The 15,068-nt window shown below is 40.0% G+C and overlaps 2 protein-coding genes across 5 annotated transcripts; one reads left to right on the forward strand and one right to left on the reverse strand.

Annotated features, from left to right (window-relative positions):
• Positions 1-4,772: 4,772 nt before the first annotated feature.
• Positions 4,773-9,107, reverse strand: LOC120733252 (intermediate filament protein ON3-like). 2 transcript variants are annotated; one of them, XM_040031331.1, is made up of 9 exons: positions 8,730-9,107; positions 7,830-8,038; positions 7,651-7,711; positions 7,473-7,568; positions 7,163-7,327; positions 6,956-7,081; positions 6,634-6,854; positions 6,498-6,523; positions 4,773-5,807 (listed from the first exon to the last, which is right to left on the reverse strand). In XM_040031331.1, exons 1-9 carry the CDS (start codon positions 8,886-8,888, stop codon positions 5,590-5,592), a joined length of 1,281 nt encoding a protein of 426 aa, XP_039887265.1. In that variant the 5' UTR covers positions 8,889-9,107; the 3' UTR covers positions 4,773-5,589. The 2 variants fall into 2 exon arrangements, with proteins under 2 accessions (XP_039887265.1, XP_039887266.1); XM_040031332.1 differs by having other exon boundaries at positions 5,688-5,853; positions 8,730-9,096.
• Positions 9,108-9,177: 70 nt separating this feature from the next.
• Positions 9,178-13,488, forward strand: LOC120733251 (keratin, type I cytoskeletal 18-like). Of its 3 annotated transcripts, none has more exons than XM_040031328.1 (8): positions 9,178-9,631; positions 9,752-9,834; positions 9,950-10,106; positions 10,189-10,350; positions 10,433-10,558; positions 10,746-10,975; positions 11,531-11,565; positions 12,949-13,488. In XM_040031328.1, the coding sequence occupies exons 1-8, from the start codon at positions 9,248-9,250 to the stop codon at positions 13,293-13,295; spliced, it is 1,524 nt and encodes a 507-aa protein (XP_039887262.1). In that variant the 5' UTR covers positions 9,178-9,247; the 3' UTR covers positions 13,296-13,488. The 3 variants fall into 3 exon arrangements, with proteins under 3 accessions (XP_039887262.1, XP_039887263.1, XP_039887264.1); XM_040031329.1 differs by having other exon boundaries at positions 9,179-9,631; positions 11,536-11,565; positions 12,949-13,083; XM_040031330.1 differs by lacking the exon at positions 11,531-11,565 and having other exon boundaries at positions 9,179-9,631; positions 12,949-12,990.
• Positions 13,489-15,068: the final 1,580 nt, after the last annotated feature.

A 15,068-nucleotide genomic window follows, 5' to 3' on the forward strand; every position in this document is an offset into this window, starting at 1 on the left:
GTCCTCGGGCAAGACACTTCACCCGTTGCCTACTGGTGGTGGTCAGAGGGCCCGGTGGCGCCAGTGTCCGGCAGCCTCGCCTCTGTCAGTGCGCCCCAGGGTGGCTGTGGCTACAATGTAGCTGCCATCACCAGTGTGTGAATGGGTGGTTGACTGAATGTGTGAAGCACTTTGGGGTCCTTAGGGACGAGTAAAGCGCTATACAAATACAGGCCATTTACCATTTCACGTGGACACTTATTTATCAGTGTTTTATAAAATAAAAGTCCCCTAATGTTCTACCACTATTACTTCTAGGTTTTGAAGTGTCAGTTTCTTAAAGTTTACCATTGTTAGGCATATCCATATTAGCAAAGGTAACTAGAAAGATGAAGACTGGAACCAAATAAGAATAAAGAAGTATAAAAGTGAATAAAGTGCTCAGTTTTGCTATTCTGCAGATTAAGTTCTGGAAGGAATTTTAGCCATCTTGAAAACACAGGACCTAGTCTGTAATAGACATTTTGCAGGACTTTTTTTTTTTTTTTAAAGAGAAAACTATCCTCATTTTATAACTTTTCACAGATTTTTCCACTGGTATTTAAATTGACTTATGTTAAATATTACAAATTGAGCTCACAAAGATGAAGAAGGTAACTTTTCGCCCAGAAATACATCCGCTTTTTAGTATTTTATGCAGTTTAGAATGACACAGAAGTAAGGCACTACTAATATAAAGACAATGACTCTGTGTTTTTTATAGAAATCTTAGTTTTTGTGCATGTACAAATATGTTCTGCTTATGTAAATGAAACTATAGGTGAACCTCTTACGTTACCTCTTAGAACTTTAGAATAAACATTTCCTCTGAAAGCCTTTTACGTGCATTTTGGACAAACGGTTTTTGGTGTTCTGCTTGGACTTTCTAAATTGGCACAATTCCATATATATTCTTAAAGTATTCTGAATTTTCCTAACCTTAAGTGACTGGTGTCTTTCAGCATTAATAATAAAAAATCGCTAAAAGATGCACATTTTTCCATACAGAAGAAAACATTTTTGAGCGAGATTGTGGTTTGCTAGGTTATCAACTAACGCTAGCAAATTTGGTAAGTAAGGTGAATCGTAGACTTTACAGGTCCAACACACAGATACATATATTCACTAAAATAAGTGCAACAAATTCACTCACCAAAACTAAAGAACAAACTTCTTGGATGGGGTGTTAGTACAGCAAAATATTTCTCAGATAGTTCCTTTTAAAAATGTTCCAACAGCATTGTGGTTCAGTTTTGTTATTCAAATTAGCTGTAGCCTAGCACACAGCTAGCATGTAGCTGCATGTAGCTGTTTGTCAAAATTGTCTCAACCTTGTAGTTGTCTCTCATGACATAATGAACTTATTGATCAATCATCTGTCAAGTCGTCAGAAACATAGAATTTTCTAACTGGTTGCCAAGTGGTTCTTCAAGATTGCTAGCAATCACTAGGTAAATCACTAGGCTTTTGGTGCAGTACTGTATACTTCTTTGTGGCCAATTTCACACAGCAACAGCAAACAACATCTCACACATTTTTTGCATAGTGGCTTTAGCACTTGTCTTCAGATTTATTGCCAACAACCTCCAGACACCACTTGTCAACTGGCCATGAAATATAAATTCTCCCTTAGCAACCGGTGATTGCTTGATGGTCAGGACTAGCCCTAGACACACAGATGGTCAGGATTGTGTGTCTAGGCATATTCACTTGGCCTGACAGTGTCACGTGTCCATAATGACTGCAAAATCTGATTTTTTTTTCTGCTGGAGCTCTGGAAATTTTAACATGGGAGTCTATGGGGACTGACAGGTTTTTGCCATTGCAATTATTAGTTCTTCCTTATTGGCTTTATTTGTTAGCCCTGGAAAAAGATATAAATGCCTAACTTAAATCCCATTTAGGTTGGCATGACTCAGAGGAGGATTTAAAATAGAGAATTACCACCATGTTGCAAGTCAAAGACCACCATCTCTTGTTGGTCTCAAGAAATTGCTGGCAACCTTGAAGCTAATTAGACACGACCACTTTGGTACAACTGCTAATGTCAGCTTACTAACACACTGATGTTTATCGAGTATGCTGTTTATTTGAATTGTATTACTGCAAACAGTGAGTGCCTGCAGAATATCACAGCTGGGTGTAAATCTTCTCTAACACAATCTAATTGCAGGTTTGTTGAAGTGTCCTTGTGTCAGATGTACATTTCATAGCTCATTGTAATGCTCGCTCTGGACATCAAATTGTAGTTTTTTCCATCTGGCACCCCTCCCCCGTAATATTTGCTACTTCCCTCACCAGTATTTATCTATGTACTGGTATGCAAGCTCAAGAGGGGAGATGGGTCCGTAATACAGAAACACACAGGGGAGAGACACGTGGTGAAAATAATAAGAAAAAATAATTATTACATAAAAATCCACAAAAGTACAACATTCTGGTTTCTGTTTTATGAGACAAATCATTGCAAGTAGTGAATCCTTTTAAAAAGGTGGCACGAGAAACATCTGCTGCCTCTAGATCCATCCAGGGGAAACGAGCTTTGTATTTGAGGCTTGATTAAACAGAACACGTGGTGCTTGATTCCCCAGTCAATCAGAATGGGGTTTTAAATGTCTGCAAACAGTATGCGGGTGGAAAAGAGACTCAAATCAAATTAAATGGAAGGTTGAACTGAACTGACATTTGTAAAGCCAGAGTCGAGGGAAGGTGCCTTGCTAAGCCATGTTCCAATGGTTATTCCAGTGGTTATGTAGACTGGAACATCATGTACATATGAATCAGAAAGACAGAGGAGAACCGGGAGGGGAAGGAGGGAACAGGGACTGCTGGGCTCCAGCTAATCTGCTAAAGACTCACTTTTATCTTAATCAGCTGGAGACCTGCTGATATAGTCGTCTAACATATGCACCGGGCTTTAAATGTGTCTAAATCAAGGGTGTCAAACATAAGGCCCGAGGGCCAAATCCAGCCCACTGGGCATCTTTGGAAAATGTAAACAAGGGCACACATTTTGGACTTTTACCTGTATGTTCAGTGTTTTTACAGCTTCTCCTGCTGATAAAGATCTCCTCCATAGCCATTCATACTATACCAACGTTACAGATAAACAATAAGACCGAAGTTTCTATAATAGTAATATTTTTTATTCTGATTTATTAAACATGAATTACTCTTCTGTAATTGTAATTGCAGGAGTGCCTGGTTAGTACGCTACCAGAACCTTTTCTGTGATTTTACACATCTATTTATGTGTACTGATAGATTGTTTTCATTAACTACAGCAGCATTTCTTTATCATGTAGAAAAACTAAGACCTACTGTTAAAATTGCAATTCTTTTTCTGATATTAAATTAGATTAAATGTGTAGTTAAACATCTTTACACTGCAGGAAAGGGAGTTTTGCTGGTCTGGCCCACTAAAGTGGAAAGTAGGCTGTGTATGATGTAAGATGAGTTTGACATCTCTGGTCTGGAGATTTTATAAATATAATGTCAAACTATTAATAAGTAGTTTGATATTATAGTAAACAAAACATTTGCTGAGACTCTTATAAATTTTCTGTCATTGAAGAATGAGAGGACCCAGGTGCAGACTGAGCCCAGCGATATGCAGTGGTGTGAAAAAGTGTTTGCTGCTTTTCTGATCTCCTATTTTTTGTATATTTGTTAAACCTAAATGTTTCAGACGATCAGACAAACTTACATATTAGACGAAGGTAACACAAGTAAAGGTAAAATGTACTTGACGGCAGAGCAGATGATCCCACAGCAGGGAAACAAAAACCAGGAAGCAAAACCGAAACACGAGACGACAAACCCGCAGTGTGAAACAGGAAGAAATGAAGAGATAATTGAAAAGTGAGGACTGAAGGCACTCTGATGCAGAAACTATACCAAGGACAGAAACGCAGAACAGAGAAGAGACACGAAATCACGAAATAAGGAAACTAGAAACCTGGAGTAGCAGAACAAAGACAACACAATGCCAGGGATGTGACATTATGTCTCATTAATGTGGCTCTGTGGGTCTGCTAATGCTCCAACGTGAATGTAGAGACCCTGTCGCAGCTTTCAAAAGATGTTTGTTCATAAGTTGGACATGATTCATTTTAAATAGCTCAGGCTGATGAATATCCACAGGAGTCAGAGGGCAAGGTGCCCCCCAAAAAAGGTAGTTGCCCCAGTGCCCCTACAGGATTGCCTGGTAGGCGTTACTGGTCACTTTTCTTCTGAACCGGATTTTTCTATCTCTTTGGAACAGCGACTCATCAGGCAACAACTTTTTTCCACTGCTCCCAACGCCAATATTTATGTTCCCTAAACTGAAACCTTCTCATTGGCTTCACTGATAAGTGTTTTCTTAAGGCCGTACATTGCATGAAAATGTTCTTACATTCACTATTAAACCAAACTTTGAATTCTACTGTTGATTTCTTACAATTTGATTTAATCAAATCTCTGTCTCACAGATGATTCTTCACCATTATCCTTCCAGGTTTTATTACTGCGGTGAATAGCTGTTAGGCCAAACCGCAGATCAATTCATGTTTAAGCCACTCGCCTTTATCTACTAAAAAACGCTGTCAAACCTAAAATGAGGACGTGGGCCCAGCTAGTAAACCACCTGTTGTCAGCTGAAACATATGAATCACTGCACTGATAATGTAATAGATTCCAGAATTTGGGTCGGATATATGTTTATATAATTTTGTGCCTTAGTAAGTATGAAATTAAGACAGCAGACACATTAATCATTTTTGCTTCATGAATTATTTTATTGCTATTGCGCTGCACACATTCACCCAAATGATAGATGTCACTTTGGCATAAGCTGAGGTAAGAAGTCCCACACACATAAGAATAAAAAATCCCTTTGCAGCATTGTGTAAAGATGCACAGCTTACAGCACCACTGAAATATTCTGATTTGTTTTTGCATGAAAAGCCATTCCAAGCCCTGTTGTCACTTTATGAAGAAACGTATGCATATATGTCCTCTCCACTCCTTTAATTGCACCTTTAAACCTCCAAGTTCCTTATTTTGCTGCTGATGTCGCTGAGAAACCTTTGCAGTGTTTTTACAGAGAGCTGCCCGATTCCTATTTCGCTCACAAATGTTTAAGAGAAATAGAAAAAACAAAAACTACAATGGAGCACCACAAGCCTTTACGAATGCGAACAAAGAAAAGAAAACATTTCCAGAAACACTGCTTGACACGAACACATTCACGCACAATTTTTAGGCAAACGTTCAACCTGCCGGGAAGCTGCTGTTACTGCTCACTCTTCCAGAAAGCACACAAACTAAAAAAGATTATTATATATAAAAAACAAATTTAAAAAAAATCTGGATATTTAATTTAAATAAATTTAACTTCGTTTGAATTAGTTTCACATTTTCATTCACATTGATTCACAGTTTGCGGATATCGGCCTGTGATGGATTGGACCAGCTCAGGCACACTTCTTCTGGCACCATGTCAGCTGGCTTAAAGCCCCATCGGTGACTCTGACTGATTGAGCTGACATACTCTAACGCTGCAGACAGAGGCATGACAGTCCCAGTCAATCAGTCAGTGTACTGGTAACTTTCAGACACAAGTTTTCCTTCTTCCACTTCCAACCGGATCAACAGGCGCTTCTTGGTGGCAGGGGACACTGGTGGGACAATAGTGGTGTCCGGGGCAATGGTGGGCGTGGTGGCGGTAGTGGCGATATCCCGGACAGGGGTGGGTTCGGTGGCTTTCGGTTTGGCTGGCACATATCGCGTCGGCGGCAGGTGAACGTCTGCGTGCAAGTAAGGACTTGGATTGGTTGGTTTGTTTTTAGAAATCTGAGCAAAAAAGAGGTTTGATTTTAGTAGGATGAAAAAAATTAATCAAGCATGAGAATGCTGATATGTGTGAAGTGGATGTTACTGGTTTGGCTCGCTTTTGATTGATTGATTTTTCAATTTAGATTGATCTTTTTTTATATGTTAACGTTTTGCTTTATTTAACTCTCTCTGTTGGTTTCTACTGACATCACTGATTTACTGGATGACCAAAATTGAGGCCTTTTTGGACACGTGAAATAGTCACATTGATCAGCAGTAATGCATTATTGGATGACAAAGCTTTGTTAGTGGTTTATTAGAAAGAAATGAATCACTTTATATTCAGTGGTTTTGAAGCTAGAGCTCAGATCCCACACTGGGGCTTGGAGGACAATATTCTGCAAGTGTGAGAACTCCGTTTTTGCAATTTTAGCACCAACAATATTCACACTAAAAAAAAGGACGAAAAAAAATCATCACTCATATTTTCATTCAACTATTCCTGAGTAAAGAACACGATAAGGGATCCTGAGCCAAAACTATTGGGAACCACTGTCTTTAGAAGGTTTTTGATTTTATTAAAGGGAAATTTGTACAGAATTAGTGAAATAAAGAATAAAAATGTATACACTTATGTGTCAGCAGACAACAAAGGTTCTCACCTGATTGGCGCATTAGGTTGCTCATTCTGGAGATAGAGCAGACACAGATATTAGTACAAGCACTACATTTAGATAATACGGTATTTTATTATTATTTTTTCTCTTTGGTTTTTCGATGCTCCCTCTGCTTACATACCTCTGCTCCTCGCCCTCCAGCAGCTTGCGGTAGGTGTTGATCTCGATGTCCATGGCCAGCTTGATGTTCAGCAGCTCTTGGTGATCACGGATCAGTGTAGCCAAGTCCTGCCTGGCCCGCTTCAAACAATCTTCCAGCAGAGCGATATCTTCCCGGGCCTTGTTGAGAGTTTCCTCACCCTCTTTTCTAGCATCATCGAGGTCATTCATGAGGGCCTCTTCCTGATGGGAAAACAGAGATAAGATAACATCAGCAGTGACTAGATGGACAACGTGCGTGCTGACTAAATACTGTCCAAATAATGTATCTAAGGGGAACCAACCTTCCTTCTGAGACTCTCCAGGTCTGCTGTAAGCCTCTGGATGAGACGCAGCAAGTCTGAAATCTCCCTCTTTATGTCACGCACTTCTTGCTCGCGCTCTCCTACAGTTTGGACCAGAGATTCCATCTAAAGTGGGAACAGGGAGGTCAAATACTCAAAACATCTGCGGTAAGACTGAATGTCATAAAAGCAATCATAGAAAAATACTTTTCTCTGGTTCCACTGCTCAGCCTCTTCCCTGGTGCGGGTAGCCATGGTAGCATATTGATTCTCAACGGCCTTGATGAACTGGTCCATGTCCAGAGAACGTCTGGTGTTGTCATGTAGGACCACTGTTTTGTTCTGGATGCGTGACTCCAGCTCCTTGATCTCCTGCAGGGGCAGACATGGAGACAGTGAGTTATTGTGGAGACAAAGAAAAAGACACACACACCAAATTTATTAGACCAACTGTCATTTGTAATTACCAATACTGTTAATTCAGTGTCACTAACTGGATTTTCATCACTTTCATTACCTCATCAAATGCGAGCCTGAGGAAGGCCATTGTTCTCATCAGGTCCTCAAGATCCACAGCCAGAGCTACTGCCTCCAAGTGGCCTTCGTCTACTTCCTGTAACACACACATTAAATATACATGCATGTGCCTCCAGTGACGACACAGTGATGAGATAAAACTTTAACGCTCACAGTACCTTTTTAGACACAATAAAGTCGTTCTCAAGGTCACCTCTCTTTTGCAACTGGTCTTCATACCTGAAACCAATTCCAAATAAAAAGGTGAAAAACTAATTATACTAAACTGATGAAGTTACAAGTTTTATTGCAACAATCAACATGTTCAGTAAAATCAGCCGCCCTGTGATTTGCTGACCTTTTCTTGGTATCCTCCACCTCGTCCTGGATCTCCTGCAGCTCAGGCTGCAGTTTGTTCTGGTCGGATTTCAAGCTTTCAATCTGCTGCTCCAGCTCGTTCTCCAGCTGCTTCACAAGATACTCAACCTTCCCGTTGTAGTCCTCCTGCTCCCTGAGGATCTTCAGCTTTGTCTCAAGTCTTCTCTTCTCATTCTCCAGGTTTTTCACCTACAAGACACAGACAGACAACATGGGTAGGAATGCGTCACAACAACGTGCCTCTGTGGAATCCTTAATCTCCATACTGCACGTGATAATGGCGACTCACTGCTGACCTTAGACGTTGAATTTTTCTCATTTTTCCACAAGGTGGCATCCTACGTGCAGGCCTATCTCTGATTATTTGCATATGAAGAAAATGAACTGCAGACAGACTTGTTTTTTGTGGCCTCCGGTAACATAATTGGTTTGAGCCGACAGGAAACACTATTCATGGCCATTTGCACTTTTTCAAATAGCAGTAAAAGCACTTAAAAAAAAAAAAAAGAATGAAAAATCCAAAAATTAATGATAATTAAAACGTAAAAAACAAAGCGCGCAGACGCAGACTTGTAACATTTAAATATAACAAAAACATAATCCTCGAAGACGGAGACGGAGGGACAAATAAACAGGATGTTTTTGTGTGTGCGCGTAATTTATTTATTTTGTTCTCTGCTTATTCATCAGATTTGGATTTATTTACTTATTATTCAACTGTTGTTACCCAGTTAAGCATTTTTTGGCATGTCATTATAAACCAAAAGGTTGCACTATGACAAATAAGAACAACAAGAAAGACAAAAACAACAACCCAACAATAACAACAACAACAACAATAATAATAATGATAATAATAATAATAATAATAATAATAAACCTTTTCAATGAGCGCGACGAACTTGTCATTGAGTCCAACCAAGTCGTCTCTCTCCTTGGATTTTCCCGATGAATCGACTCTGTCGGTCGGGACGCTTCTGAGCGGCTTCTTGCTGCTGGGGGAGTAGGACTGGCTGCTGTAGTCTCTTGGTTTGGACATACTGAAGCTTGAAGCGAAGAGCTGGAGTGTGGCTGAACAGGTGAGGGGAGAAGGCGCCTGCAGCCCTGCAGATCACCTTCTTTATAGGTGGACAGGTACAACCCCTCACCTGCCCCAAACTCTGCGTGCGTCCAATCACGAGAGGACAAGTGCGATATTAAATGGAAAGGTCAACGTGAAATACTTGAATTTCGACTTTAAACCAGTCTGTCCAGGAGCACCGGGGCCAATGGCGTCTCTGGGGGGCGGATTCGTGCGAAAAAACAAGTATAAGAACTACCTGCAGCCTCCATCAGGCGCCTTAGACGCTCGGTGTCAGTGTCTGCTCTCTCTCACTCTTTCATCCAGCAACGATCATCATGCCTTCAAACAGCGCTGCCAGCATGTTTGGTGGAGCCGGGGGAAGGGGTGCCAAGGCGTCCGTGTCGACCCTGGATGGGCTGCGCAAAGTGCTGGGCAACCAGACAGAAAAAGATTCGGCTCCCATCCATAAAGCTGCTGCCAAGCCCGTAGCCTCCCAGGCTCCGAGCGCCCCGGAAACTCTCGTCGCTCCCGGTGACGACAAGCAGACACTGCGGACCCTGAACAATCGGCTGTCCGGCTACCTGAACAGAGTGAAGCAGCTTCAGGAGGAGAACGACGATCTGCAGAAAGAGATCGACGACATCCTGGCCAAGAGGAAAGTACCCGAGGGGCGTGATTGGGATGGAATCCTGAAACCCCTGGATAACCTCAAAAGGGAGGTGGGTCAGATTTCTTTCTTTCTTTCATTCTTGGAAGTAACATGCAAATAAATTTCTGACTATACTTTCTTTAATGTAATCTTAAATTCTAACTATTAATGCATATCCTTATCTGATCAGATCAAAGACATCACAGATGACAATGCAAAGCTGCTGCTGCAGATTGATAACAGCAGACTGGCAAATGAAGACTTCAAGAACAAGTGAGTGTGAATGCCGTCCAGACAAGGGCTCAGAAAATAAAAGACACTTTGTAACAGCAACATAGCATTTGTAGCTTTTGTGAAGTTTGAAGCCCGGCTCCTTCTGTTGATGCAGGCTGGATGATGAGAATAAGGCATGCAAAGAATTAGAAAAGGACCTGGAGGATCTGAAGAGGGCCAAAGATGATACCAAACTGAGCTGCGACCAGACGAGGGAAGAGATCAAAATGGTTAATGATGAGCTTGAGCGTCTCAAGAGGGAACACAAGAAAGTAAGAAGGAAAACCAGCATGTTAAAAGTCACACGCTCAGTGCTGTATTGTGTGAAACTTGTAACTTGTGTTTGTCTTGCAGGAGGTTGATTCTCTGCTTGAGAAGATCAAGGACTCAGATGTGACAGTGGAGATTAAGTCCCAGGACAACAACCTGAGTGATGTTGTCCAGAATGTCCGCAGACATTATGAGAAAGTGGCTGAGAAGAACCTGAAGGAGGCAGAAGAATGGTACAAAGACAAGGTATGGAAGATTAAAGCTGGGAATGATGTGCTTCCTTGTCTCAGTTTATCTCACTGTTTTCATCATATTATTTCTCCCCCAGTTTGAAACCATCAAGGTGGAAGAGGCCCAGAACAATGAGGCCTTGGAGTCTGGAAAGAGTGAGCTCAAAGATCTCCAGAAACAGAAGCAAACTTTGGAAATTCAGATTCAGACCAAGAACAACAAGGTAAGCGCACAAGAGCGAATGCAAGACTGTTCAAATGCAGTACATTACAAAAGAAATGCAACAAAATCATGCAACACAATCTCAATATCAGGACAAGATTGACGTTTCTCTTTTGTTGACACAGAAACAGAAAACATGAACAAAATATCAATATCGAGTATTCTTAAGGTTTGTTTTTCATTGGTAGCTGCGCACTGTGGAGCAAACCCTGAGAAACATCAAAATGGAGTATGGTCATCGCCTGGAGCCATCCAACAAGATCATTCTTGGGCTGGAGCAGGACCTCAGAGACGTGAGGGAACAGGTGGAGCTGCAGCTAGACGCCAACAAAAACCTGCTGTCTGTCAAGATGAAGCTGGAGAAGGAACTCGAACAGTACCAAGAACTTCTTTCACGCTTATTTGATGATGTTGAAAGGTAAGGATGATTGCAGGTGCATCCTGTTTACTTTTAAACCTGTTGCGGGTATAAAACAGGTTTGCCAGCTGGCAGAAGCAACAGAGTGTCTGTTTAGTCATGTGGTGCTTTACCTCCATACATAATAAGTAAAACACAGCACTTTTACCCAAAGGACTGACATCTTATATGAAACCAGATCTTTAGATCTGCTGTAATTTGTTTAATTTAATTCAGTTAGTTATAGAAAATGAAAATAAATCTTTAATAAATTTGATTATTTGTTAAAAGCATTTCTGGCGAGGGCAGTTGGTAACAATATAGCTATAAAATAAGTAGTTCAGAATGAAAACAGAGGCACTATTCTCTTTATATTTCCTGTATTGTTGCTTTAAGGTGAAACCACGTTGTGTTTTAATGTCTGTAATTTCCTGGTAAGGGCTTTTTTAGCCTGCAAATCTTTACCTAATGTAGTTTTACGGTTCAACATTAAGGGAAAACACCATGTGAATGTTGGCACTGTGTGCTTATTTCCCACTTGGTGTGTTAGCTCTTTATGCTTTTCTTCCCTGACAGCGCAGAGTTTGCTTTAACGGATGCAATACCGCAAGGTAAGTTTGGGATCTGCCAAGAAAAAAAAAAGTTAAATCACAATGAACGTGTCTGTCACGCATCCACGTGCCGAGACCTGATCAGCAAGATTCATATCGCTAATCAAGACTTGGGTCAGTTACTGCCTATGATGCTTTCAGTTTGGTCTGACTCCACTCCAACAGGAAACAAAGTAAAGATACCAGAATCTGACCCTTGTCTTCCCTTTAGGACTGTAAATGTGAACAAAAATAGGAAATTACAGAAAAATAGTAAATCAAAAATAGAAATCTAAATGCTACCTTCGCATCACTGTGGGCTGAGTTAACAGTTTTGGGAAATATGCTTACTGACTTTCTTGCCAAGAATTAGATGAGAAGGTAGTTACAAGTCTTACTTTAGTCCCTTAAGTATAACTAGCAGACAGTTAGCTTAACTTAGCTTAGCAAAAAGAAAATAATGAATCACCTACTTAGATACATACATACATATATATACATATGTGTATGTATGTATATGCATGTATGTGTGTGCGTGTGTGTGTGTGTACAAATAGCTGTGTACTATGGAAGCTGATTTCTGCTACTATAAAAAAGTCCTCCACAAAATTTGGATTAATGTTCAGTTGGCCAATTCAAAATTTCAAGTTATTAAATTGAAATTTCAAGATACATAACTTCAAATTTTGAGGCATTATGTCAAAATGTTGAGATAGCTAACTTGAAATTTTGAGTCATCAAAATTTCAAATTGTGAATATTAAGTCAGATTTTTTGAGATATTAACCAAAATTCTGAGTTGAATTGATTTTGTACCTGAAAATTTGAAATTTTAGTTATTTACTTGAAATTTCAACATACCTAATTTAAAATTTCAAGTTTAGTCAAAGTTTTGGGATGCATAACTCAAAGTTTGAGTAAAGTTGAAATTTTAAATTTTGAGTTATTTATTTAAAAAAAATTGAGACTCCTAATCTGAAAATTTGAGTGGTCAAAATTTCAAAATACTGAGTCATTAAGTAAAACTTTGGAGATATTAACCAAAAATCTTCACCTTTTTTCTTTTTTAGTAGCATAAAAAAGCTTCCATAGTGTCACCCACTGATACTTTTGGTACCATCACTAACTAGCATTAGGCATCAGCAAGGAAGAAAATAAGCACATTTCCCAACATTTCTAAACTACCTCTTTAAAGCTAGCCGCATCACTAAAATGCACTACACCATTGCAATAACACCATATTTTAACTCTACATCTTAATCCAATGAATAATTATTTTCAAAAGCTAATCAATCACCATTAAACCAAATATTTTTGATTCTCAGCAAACTCATAAACAGGTAACAGGAACTAACAGACTAAAGGCATATTTATTAACCTCTGAAATATGTCTTTTTGTTTACAGGGCAGCAAACTAAAGAAGATGACGTTCCGGAACAGGGTGAAATAATAAAACAAGAAGTAGTTGCAAAACAAGAAAGCGCTCCCTCTAATCAATCAGCCCCCCCAGAAGCTCCTGAAGTGGAGGAGGAACCCCCCATCCAGGCTGACTCAAATGCTAGTAGCAGGGAAGAGGCTGCAGTCAGCAGCTCTGCTAAAAAGAAGAAATCTAAAAAGTCCAAGAAGTCCAAAACTAAGAAGGATTCCTCCTCCTCCTCTTCTTCCTCCTCCTCCTCTTCCTCCTCCTGTCCTCCTCTTCCTCCTCCTCTTCTTCCTCCTCTGATTCCGAAAAGGAAGAAGAAAAGCCCGTAACTGAGGGTGAAGCGGTGACAGCTTGATCTTAAATGCTTTCTTTTTTTCCAGTTCGGTTATTTTCTTTTTCTGCTGTTCAGCAAATTAAAACTGCCTTCTGTACTGGTGCTGTCAAACCTGTAAAGTTACTCTGAGGTGCTGTTGTGGTTTATGTTCTCAGCTGTGCATGAAATAAAAAGATGTGGTTTAGAAAGACAAATGCTCAGCAGCGTCTTATTGATTTATTCTTTCATACATGAATTACTTGGCAGTTACTGCAGTGATAGTGCAGTCACTCAGAAAAAGAGGATCACAAATTGGCATAAGTTTGATCTTCACAGACTAAAGTTCATTTTTGGTGCCTTAAAACTCTTAATGTTCAGATATGCCCAGTCACTATAGCTTTAGCAACAAGAAACATCCTCAAATGTCTTTTAGAAAGTCCACCAATGCTTCAAACCAAAGCTCATACAGTTTGCCATAAGGTAGGACAGAAAAAGAGCAAAATATTCACATTTAAGAGCCATTTGCCATCAAATGTTTGCTTAACAAGTATCCCTCTATCTCATCTGTGAAATTAGATGAACAAATAGTAAAAACAGATGTGACAAAAATAGATGGTTGAAAGAAATTCATCAAAAGCAGTGTTATGAATACAAATTCAAACAAACTCACTTATATGTGCGTCTGTATCTGTTTTCATTTATTTACTATCATGTAAACTGATATCGTAAAAGAGCAGTCATTTAGTCTTTTTATTACCAAGAGCTTTGATACAATTTATGTTTAAGTTTGCATTCAAACATCATAATAAACCAAAAGCTTCATGAAAGGCAGAGATTTCTATGCTTTATTAAGTACACCTTGGAAGTACTGGGTTGGACCCCTTTCGTGTCTTCAGAACATCCTCAGTTATTCGTGGCGCAGATTGAACAAGGTGCTGGAAAAAATCGTCAGAGATTCTGGTCCAGCATCTTACGGTTTGTCTGCTGCACGTCCATGATGTGAATTTCCTGTTCCACCGCATCCCAAAGATGTTTTCTTGGCTTTGAAGTGAAGTCATTATGTTGAAGAAAGCAGTTTGAGTTGACTGATGGAAGCAGTGATCAGGAGATGGGTACACTGTGGTCATAAAGAATGGACAATATTTCTCAGGTAGGTCGTGGTGTTTAAAGGATGTTCAGTTGGAGCTAAGAGCTCAGAAGTGCAAAGGTACCAAGCACCATTATCCATCCCCAGCAGCCTGAACTGTTGGTACAAGGTAGAATGGACCCATGCTTTAATGTTGTTTACACCAACCTACTATTTGAAGGTTTGAAACTAAATCCAGACTTATCAGACCAGACATACTCCAGTTTTGGGGAGCCTGTGTAACTCATGTTTTTAGCTAACAGGAGTGGAACCCAGTGTGGTCTTCTGCTGCAGCCCACCCATTAGTTGTGATTTTCTCCACATCCAGAGATGCTTTTCTGCATTCCTTGGTTGTAACAAGTGGTTATTTGAATTACTGCTGCCTTCATTTCAGCTCAAAGCAGTCTGGCTGTTCTCCTCTGGCAGCAACATTTTGCAGCTCACTGTGTTTATTTTCTGTTGTTCAGACCATCCTCTGTAAACTCCAGAGTTGGTTGTCTGGGAAAAATGTCAGTAGATTAGCAATTTCTAAAATACTCACCAACAACAATCCCACATTCAAAGTCACCTTAGTCGCCTTTGTTCCGATTTCTCCAGGACCAGGTAATCCTTGAAAACTGAAGAACCTCAACTAAATAAACACACAACAAACCCATCCATCAA

This window comes from Simochromis diagramma, unplaced genomic scaffold, assembly GCF_900408965.1.
Source record: "Simochromis diagramma unplaced genomic scaffold, fSimDia1.1 OVJJ01000235.1, whole genome shotgun sequence".
NCBI lineage: Eukaryota > Metazoa > Chordata > Actinopteri > Cichliformes > Cichlidae > Simochromis > Simochromis diagramma.

Excerpts from the sequence above, each read along its gene's own strand:
- LOC120733251 (XM_040031328.1), top strand. The coding sequence starts at position 9,248 with ATGCCTTCAAACAGCGCTGCCAGCATGTTTGGTGGAGCCGGGGGAAGG. Across the intron at positions 9,632-9,751 it reads TGGATAACCTCAAAAGGGAG|ATCAAAGACATCACAGATGA; the intron begins GTGGGTCAGATT and ends TTATCTGATCAG. Across the intron at positions 10,351-10,432 it reads AAGAATGGTACAAAGACAAG|TTTGAAACCATCAAGGTGGA; the intron begins GTATGGAAGATT and ends TTTCTCCCCCAG.
- LOC120733252 (XM_040031331.1), bottom strand. The coding sequence starts at position 8,888 with ATGTCCAAACCAAGAGACTACAGCAGCCAGTCCTACTCCCCCAGCAGC. Across the intron at positions 6,524-6,633 it reads CTGGAGGGCGAGGAGCAGAG|AATGAGCAACCTAATGCGCC; the intron begins GTATGTAAGCAG and ends CTCTATCTCCAG. Across the intron at positions 5,808-6,497 it reads CAACCTAATGCGCCAATCAG|ACGTTCACCTGCCGCCGACG; the intron begins GTGAGAACCTTT and ends ACTTGCACGCAG.